Consider the following 9,710-nt stretch of genomic DNA (forward strand, 5'->3'; position numbering starts at 1 on the left):
TAGGTATACTAGCTCGAACAAATAAAATTCAACCATGATCAATGTAAAAGCTATAGATCTAGTGAATCCACAAGTCATATTCAAAAGTTCTGATGAAATACAAAAAAAGTCAAATTGATGGTTTATACAAGACAGAGATTCAATTCACATCGAAGAGGACTAACCACGCACTCAAGCGGCTCAAATTATTCTGTAAATCCATTAAAATCACATGAAATAGTTTAAATTCTGGCAAAATATTCCATGAAATACCCCCCCCCCCTCAAGTCTCTGGTGTTCGAATCAAAAAGTATCTAATTGGAAGCAGAAAAAAAAGCAAACCTTATCATGTTATTTTCCGGATTTTCTTTTTGTTTATCGCGGGTGCACCATATTGACTCTATCCATTATTGTGCTAAAGCTATTTCCTGTGTACGTACGAGAATGACAGACTTAAACTCAAGTCTTCAGAATTACCTGTCGAAAGGGGATCAGAACAGTGGTTCAGGATCTAGTAAATTTAATTTAGGAAAGTTAAACTTTTTCCAGAAAAAGAGTCAGACCTCGATTGATGTCCCTGAGTCAAATGATGTGGCAAACAGCTGGTTTAGCCAAGCCAATACGGACCCGTGTCTCCCGAGTCTGGTACGATATTATGGTCGGACACTATTCATATTTATCTTAATTTTTAAATTGAACTAACTGTGTACATATCAGAGTTTTGATTGAATTAAATTCCATCTTTAAGACAAGCATTGCTTCCAAATTCCTGCGAACTCAAAGGTGTTAAGTTGTTTTAAAGGAAATTTTGTAAGAAATTAATAATTCTTGCATCGGTTTTATTTTTTCAGTCAAGAAAACAGAGGATCCTAGGTTTTGTGCTGTTTTTACTTCTTGGAACGTTTTGTTTTTCAATGGTAAGTACACATGCCCAGTGATATTCTGATTATGTCAATAAAGTCATTATTTCTGTTCATGCAAAGTATCCCAAACATACAATCTTAAATACTTTTACCATTAGGTCTAGTATATGAAGGTAATTGTGTAAATAATCTGAAAAGTATGTATTTTTGATTTGATATTCTATACTTAAGATTTCAGTTTCATGACTTTTTGGTGGAAATGCATAATGGTGAAAATGATAAGCACAATAACCTTAGTATTTATTTATTGCAGGCTAGTCTGTACATTCCGGTTTTAATTATCAAGGCCAGAAAATTTGCAATGCTGTACTCGCTCGGAAGTCTGTTTGTGATATCAAGGTGACAAGATACAGAAGCACTGCCACCGTCCTATCATAACAAATCCAGTTGTTTTAGAGATAAATATTTACATTTATTTTGACAAGTTTATGCTAAACGCTTCATGTGAAATGTAATCTCATAGTGTGCATATTGTCAATTACTGGACTATGGAGTTTAATGGAATTTTTTTTAGAGAGGAAAAAGTCAAACAAACTTTTTTACCCTTATAATGAATGAGTATAGTTTGATTATTGCTTTCAGTTTTAAACTACATCTGTGCATGAGAAATAGACATACAAGTATAGTTGGTTATAGAAATAAGCATTAGGTCTTGATCTGTATTGACATCTTTGAATCACGAAATCCTGTTCTATGTACAGTACACAAATTCCCACATTTTCCCAATCGAACTATCACTTCAACAAGACTCATTCATAGGTAGAATTTTTCAGATAGGGTTCAAATTTTTAGATTATCAATTGGTTTGATCAAGATATAGGAGACTGGGTAAAAAAAAAAACATATCAAGGGTAGCACACCCCCCCCCCCCCCCAATAAAGCCACTTTAGATATAGTTTTGATTTTGATGGTGGTTAAAATCCTCCTACCCTCCCCCACCACTCAGCCCATTACCAGCTTGTAGTACCCATCCTATGTCAGTCAGGTATGATTCATTATTTCAGCAGCATGATATCAAATTTGTTATCCTTATGTATGTCTGTTTCTCATTATAAAGAATTAAGTGTGAAAGTTGATTTACAAACTTACATGATGCAACATTACACAGCTGTACAGATATAGTCTCCAAATCAGCTGTTAACTTTTACTTTCAGTTTCTCCTTTCTATGGGGACCGATGAACCACATAAAGCATTTGTTTTCTGTACCTCGACTTCCATTTACTACAGCATACCTAGGAACAATGCTAGCCACGCTATACTTCTCATTATGGGTAAGGAAAATTATTCATGCTATGAATATCATTCCAAATTTTCTTTCTTTTAAGAAGTAGGAATAACGCACCAGCAGAGCTGCCAACCCGCACGATTTTGGCGTAAGGCTTACGATTTTGTGGCCGAAAATACGCCTTACGATTTCACTCTATATCTTCCGATTTTCGCTTAGTTGACATTTCAAAAGTTTTAGAGTTGTCCGTCATTGGTTTTTACTTTTATAATAAACAAGCCATAGTCGTTACTACGTTTGTTTGCGTAGTATATATATATATATATATATATATATATATATATATATATATTTATATACAAAATCTCAATAATTTTAATGCTTTGAAATAAACAATATGGCGCAGCTGCTACTAAACGTAAGACATGCATTGATGGAAATAACAACCATAATCCCCCCAAAGAAGAAAACCTAATGAAGCCAGAAATTCAAAGAACACTATGCAAGCAAACATTTATTCGTTTCAAAGTCAGAAAGGGAGAGTTTGTATTCTAAGTGTACCATCTGTTTGATAAACTTCAACATTTCTCACGGCAGCGAAAATGACATTAAATTCATTTAAAAAACTTGCCAGAATAACTGACACTGTAACTGTAAAATTATGATATACTAATGTAGCAAGATTTTGTACACAACTTTTTAGAAGGTAAAATCAATAAAAGATGTATAAAATTTGACTTTCTGCAGTTGTAAAATCATTTAATGCCTGACAATTAGTATGTCTAAATTAATTAAATTTGGATTTGAAATATGCCTAAAATTGCTCAGGTTACATATTTATTCATAAAAGTTCTCCTGACCCCCACCTTACTATTTTCAATTTCATAATGTTGGCAGCTCTGCACCAGAACAATCTTTTATGGATGGAAAATAGCGGATATGAACTATAATGCTTTTGAAATGATACAGTACGTATTTAGATTTTCATCCATGTTGGAATAGGAAGTCAGCCATTATAAAGATGTGTTATTCCTCCTTAACTGATGTGATATTAATCTCAGTTTGTGGAAGCATTATATTCTCGAATCACAGATTGCATTTGATGACAATGTGAGCCCTTCTTAAAACCAATGGCAAGTCATGGTTATACATGTACATGTATATTAAAGTTGCAAAGCAGACAATTTTACAGTAATAGAAATTTACTCTTGGTGAAAAAACAGATAGTGACGTGTGAATTGGTTTTATTGCTCCGAACCAAAACTTCAAATACATCTTAAGTGGACAGGTGTGAGAGTAACTTTTTTAATTTGCCCAATATTGAATTTACTTCTTAAATGACATTATTAATTATATCTAAGCAATGATTATTGTTTTTATGATGTGAAATTGTCATTTTATTGAAACTGATCTATCAATCCTTTTAATAGATAAAGAGCACAGTTTTAACAGTGGTATGTGCAATCATCCAAGTCATAACTCTTATTTGGTAAGTTTAATTGAATAGATTGAAATTTCATCGTAGGTGACCCGATTATACTCGGGTGATTTATTATGATCTGTTTTTGTTTGAAATCTGGTGCTAGGTGAAACGCTGTGGCTTATGCAGTAAAAATTTAGTATTTCTGTAAAATTCTATCTGTCTGTTTGTCTATCTACCTGTCTGTCTGTCTGTCTATCTACCTGTCTGTCTGTCTATCTACCTGTTTGTCTGTCTGTCTGTCTATCTACCTGTATGCCTGTCTGTCTATCTACCTGTCTGTCTGTGTCTATCTACCTGTCTGTCTGTCTGTCTATCTACCTGTATGCCTTTCTGTCTATCTACCTGTCTGTCTGTGTCTATCTACCTGTCTGTCTGTCTATCTACCTGTCTGTCTGTGTCTATCTACCTGTCTGTCTGTCTGTCTGTCTGTCTATCTACCTGTCTGTCTGTCTATCTACCTGTTTGTCTGTCTGTCTGTCTATCTACCTGTCTGTGTGTTTATCTACCTGTCTATCTGTCTGTTTATCTACCTGTCTGTCTATCTACCTGTCTGTCTGTCTATCTACCTGTTTGTCTGTCTGTCTGTCTATCTACATGTATGCCTGTCTGTCTATCTACCTGTTTGTCTGTCTATCCACCTGTCTGTCTGTCTATCTACCTGTTTGTCTGTGTATCTACCTGTCTATCTATCTACCTGTCTGTCTGTCTATCTACCTGTCTGTGTGTCTATCTACCTGTCTGCCTGTCTGTCTATCTACCTGTTTGTCTGTCTCCACTATCATGCTATACCTTTGTAATACAGAGATATTTGGCTCAAAGGTTGCTAATGAACAGATTTTATCCCTAAGAATTATATAGTCCACCACTAAGAATTATATAGTCCACCACTAAGAATTATATAGTTCACCACTAAGAATTATTTAGTCCACCACTTTTTTTGATGAAGTGACATTAGAGGCTTATACATGACAGCAATACACGAAAACATCTTGATATTCTATATTGTTATACACTTTCATTTTTTTCTGATATAAGACTAATACGATTTAGAATCAACATTTTAACTTTTGAACTAGTTCATATACTTGTGGTCTATTGACCAGTTAACAGTTTACAAACTATTGACAGAGCAATAGTCTGCCCTATTTCCATTGGCTACGCAAGTCACGTGATTCTTGGTCTCCTGCTTTGTTGACGTAATGGCGAGGTTCAGTGATTTAACTGATTATAAAATACAGAATTTATTAGATGAAACGCGAAGCAGAAACACAAAAAATATAATGATTGATTATTAATTATTATTATATTGGGTATATGTTTTCTTTTAAACTAGTGGATACGTTGATAAACGTTCGCAATTACACTGTCTTGTTAAAACTTTAAAGTCGACAAACCATGTGCATCTAATGAAATTATTAACCTTTGGAAAATGAAGGTGTATAACAAAACACTTATAGACTGTGTCCTCGGACAACAACTTTTGTTTGACCCTCAAACGGATCTGTTGCCCTCAGCCTACAGCTTTGGACAAGAGATCCATTCTCAGGTCAAACAAAACAGCTGTTGTCCTTGAACCCAGTCAATAACTGTATAGAGTCATTTCCCTGAACCATGTGTATTGACCAAACTGTGGTGTAAGGAATTCTTTCGTAAATTTTTATTTTAATCACATAAGACGTCCTTGCACCACACGGTACAAAAGTACACTTTAAGTGGAGAAGTACCATACAGGAAGAAGAACTACATGTGTCTGTGTGATGACTCTGAATTTATGTCAATCAAAAAAAAATCGAGATAACGGGTCAACTCCGTAGATATATGTATGTTTCAGGCTGTATTAAACTTTAGAATGGAGAGACAGTGGAATCGGATATTTGGCACAAAGATTGCTTATGAACTAAAATCGTACAAAGATAGCTTATGAACCAAACATTTACAAAGATAGCTTATGAACCAAAAATTTATAAAGATTACTCATGAACCAAAACTTACAAAGATAGCTTATGAACCAAAACTTACAAAGATTACTCATGAACCAAAACTTACCAAGATAGCTTTCGAACCAAAACTTACAAAGATAGCTTATGAACCAAAACTTACAAAGATAGCTTATGAACCAAAACTTACAAAGATAGCTTATGAACCAAAACTTACAAAGATAGCTTATGAACCAAAACTTACAAAGATTGCTTATGAACCAAAAATGCTAATGAATCAAAAACTTTGTTTCGATCATAAACCATGGTCATTTGGACAAGATCAGGTTTAGATTTATCTATGCAAACTAGTTTATAATGGAGAAAAACTGAAGAATTAACACTTTATGGTCTGATTATAAATTTAACAACTCTCTTATAGTTTTATGTTGTTTGATGCTCATTTGGCTTTGGGACCGGATGCGGTAACCCAGTGGTAGAGTGTTCACTTTGTTGCCTGGAGGTCATGAGTTCGAGCCCAGCTTGTGTCATGGCCGTGTCAAACCTAAAACGTAAACACAGGGAGTGATTGCTCCTTCACCACACGCTAGCTATTTAGAAGTGAGAATCACGGGTCTTTCGGATATGACCTTAAAAACGGAGGTCCCATGTCACTGCAGGCATTGACACATTAAAGAACCCTCATTTCTACAGGCCTAAACAATACGCATAGGTCTATATTTGTCTGGTTAATCACCACCTACTACAGCTGGCGACATATTCGGTGAAAAATTCTCCAAGGGAAATAAAACAAATAGTTGACTATAAATATTTGTTCGGATTATTAAGAATTAAACTAAACCTTGTATGTGTATATCTTTGTCACCATTTACAGTTTACTTGCATTGTCAGATATTTATTTTTACATTGTACAGGTGCATTGTCAGATATTTATTTTTACATTGTACAGGTGCATTGTCAGATATTTATTTTTACATTGTACAGGTGCATTGTCAGATATTTATTTTTACTTTGTACAGGTGCATTGTCAGATATTTATTTTTACATTGTACAGGTGCATTGTCAGATATTTATTTTTACATTGTACAGGTGCATTGTCAGATATTTATTTTTACATTGTACAGGTGCATTGTCAGATATTTATTTTTACATTGTACAGGTACGTTGTAAGCTACATCCCAGGTGGACAAACTGGTCTCAAGTTTTTCTCCAAAATATTTTACACAGCAGCGACCAAGACAGTACAGAAAACACTCCCCGTGTGATGAAATTAAGCTGTCATCTCGAGATAATCATGAACAATTCTGTTTTAAACTATATGTCCTAATCAGCTGTTACTTTATATTACATTGTACCGTGTATTTTTATGAATGTGTACAAATGAATTGTTGGTATTTGATAATTGTACTTGTTGACACAAGAGAATATAAATGTACAATAAAATTTGTAAGTTGTTGAAAGGACTGCGAATGATAGTATTGTTTTGCCGCCTACCTTCTGATCAATTTTTAAAAGTTATCATTTTTTTAATGATATTTTACATCAATATAGATATTTTTATGAATTTTCATAAAAGTTTTTTTCTTTGACAAAACAAAGAGAGATAACCATACTTTGGGTTAAAATTGCGTACATGTATTTCACTTTAGAAATCAAGGGAAAACGGAAAGTATCTTTAAAACATCTCTCCCACCCCACCCCCACACCCACTGTGAAACAAATTCCTTTTCACATACATTATAAGTTGTCATTTAGCAAATTTATACCAAAACTTTTGTTGTTTTATGAGGGAGAACATGTTTACAGACCAAAACACAGCAAAGTGCACTCTTTGATCAATTGCAATACGCCACTTTCGAGATACGAACTCTTCTGTATAGGAGGTGCATTTAGTGGAACTTTGAATGCCTAAGTGGGACAGAGTGGATATACAGCCAACAAGAAAGAAGATGAAATGTATTAAAAGCGGCTTCTCTTTAAATATGTAAATGTGGGAAATACAAAATGCTATCGAAAGAAATGTTTTACCGAAGTGGAAACATACAAACAATGTCATATTTGCAAGAAATATCTTGGATATGGTACTTATGAGCAGTGAAATAACGTGATAGGATAAGAATTCTATGTATTTAATTACTCCCTAAATACTTATCACTTACTTAGTTTGTGTATCAGTCAAATTCGGGTTATCAAACAGCGTATAAGAAATTTACTGAGTACATTCACTTACACTGTGATGAATATCTGTCCCACTCCCGCGTGTAAACAAATTCTTTCGCGCCTTACTGTGTACGAGAGTTCTCAAAGGGAAATAACTCTGACGTATCTCGAAACCGGCGTATTGAGTTTTTAATCTATAAAATATGAAGATTAATCATTTATTACTCAATGAAATAATGTAGTTTAACAAATTAAAAGGTTATTTATTTATACTAATTAGCATTTTAAAATATATGATGTTTTAAAGCCCGATATCAAGGAACAGATTATTCTACCCCCTTTTATCTAGAGGAGTTGTAAGTATAACCGCAATTAATTAAAGGGCATTAAGTGTCATTTATTTAATTGTCTCCAAAAATTTAATTCAGTAAAAATTGCTCAAAATTATTTCTTTAATAACACCAGTATTTGATTATTTCATACACTTTTTAACCTCAAAGCAGGCACATATGAATATGTAATTTTGGTGATTGAATAATTATTGTTTTGCAAGACAATATACTTTCTTATATTTTTTTTCACTAAAAGCGGTTATCTAACATAGTTTTGTTAGGTTTCTCTTGTTTTTACCCAAAATAAATGTTTGTATTAGTCATCAATATGTATTCCTATACAATTGAGAAATTTTGAGAAAAAATGGTTATCACTTTCACAGCTACAGAGGTAATGCCCCTTTAATTAACACTGGTATTAAAGTTAATAATCAATTACTTATAAATTCTACTTTGCATTAAAAAAAATATCATTAGCGAAATTGCGAAGCTTTTTAAAATATACGTCGAGTTGAAAATGTTGGTGGGAATCCAGAGTTAGCGTGCATAGTTCTTGGTGTCGCCTCTGTCGAAAGTGTACTATTGCAACAATGATCTATTTGTAAACGCTGTTTCATTATAGTAGAAATAATCTGAATATCTACTGATTTTCCTTCAATGAAAGGTTCATGACAGTTCAAGTAGCATGATCATTAGTGCATTATTACCAATAGCTGCCAACTCGACTCCCACTGCATGGCAACGCCCCCTAAAAATTCATCTATTTCTGGTTTAAGTCACCATCTTTTCTTATCCATGTAATTTATTGACATAATTCATTCATCCATTTTTAAAACAATAAATTCCCTACTCATAGCACACTACTACCCACTCTTAGCACACTCATAGCACACTAATAACCCACTTTCATTACATTAACCCCCCACTTCTAGAACATTATCACCAACTTATTGCATATTAATCAGCCATGCTCTCATAGTACACTAACTGACCACTCGTAGCACACAAATCCCCCACTCATAGCTTACTACTCACCCATTCATAGCACATTAGTCACCAGCTCATAGCATACTAATCACCCACTCATAGCACATTAATCACCCGCTCATAGCACATTAATCACCCGCTCATAGCTCATTAATCACCCACTCAAAGCACACTAATCACCCACTCATAGCACATTAATCACCCACTCATAGCACACTAATCACCCATTCATAGCACACTAACCACCCACTCATAGCACATTAGTCGCCCGCTCATAGCACATTAGTCGCCCGCTCATAGCACATTAGTCGCCCGCTCATAGCACATTAATCACCCACTCATAACACATTAATCACCCACTCATAGCACATTAATCACCCACTCATAGCACATTAATTACCCACTCATAGCACATTAATCACCAATTCATTACACACTAATCACCTACTCATAGCACATTAATCACCCACTCATAGCACACTAATCACCCACTCATAGCACATTAATCACCCACTCATAGCACATTAATCACCCACTCATAGCACATTAATCACCCACTCATAGCACATTAATCACCCGCTCATAGCATAGCACACTAATCACCCGCTCATAGTACATTAATCACCCACTCATAGCACATTAATCACCCACTCATAACACATTAATCACCCATTCATAGCACA

General features: G+C 34.3%; 1 protein-coding gene across 1 annotated transcript; it reads left to right on the top strand.

The window, feature by feature from the left end:
* The first annotated feature begins 386 nt into the window (after nucleotides 1-386).
* On the top strand, nucleotides 387-7,008 carry LOC125669756 (uncharacterized). Its single transcript, XM_048904491.2, has 6 exons — nucleotides 387-624; nucleotides 831-896; nucleotides 1,156-1,241; nucleotides 2,057-2,174; nucleotides 3,559-3,617; nucleotides 6,708-7,008. Exons 1-6 carry the CDS (start codon nucleotides 424-426, stop codon nucleotides 6,811-6,813), a joined length of 636 nt encoding a protein of 211 aa, XP_048760448.2. The 5' UTR covers nucleotides 387-423; the 3' UTR covers nucleotides 6,814-7,008.
* Nucleotides 7,009-9,710: the final 2,702 nt, after the last annotated feature.

The sequence above is a fragment of the Ostrea edulis genome, chromosome 1 (genome assembly GCF_947568905.1).
Source record: "Ostrea edulis chromosome 1, xbOstEdul1.1, whole genome shotgun sequence".
Lineage (NCBI taxonomy): Eukaryota > Metazoa > Mollusca > Bivalvia > Ostreida > Ostreidae > Ostrea > Ostrea edulis.

Excerpts from the sequence above, each read along its gene's own strand:
- LOC125669756 (XM_048904491.2), top strand. The coding sequence starts at position 424 with ATGACAGACTTAAACTCAAGTCTTCAGAATTACCTGTCGAAAGGGGAT. Across the intron at positions 1,242-2,056 it reads AGTCTGTTTGTGATATCAAG|TTTCTCCTTTCTATGGGGAC; the intron begins GTGACAAGATAC and ends TTTTACTTTCAG. Across the intron at positions 2,175-3,558 it reads CGCTATACTTCTCATTATGG|ATAAAGAGCACAGTTTTAAC; the intron begins GTAAGGAAAATT and ends TCCTTTTAATAG.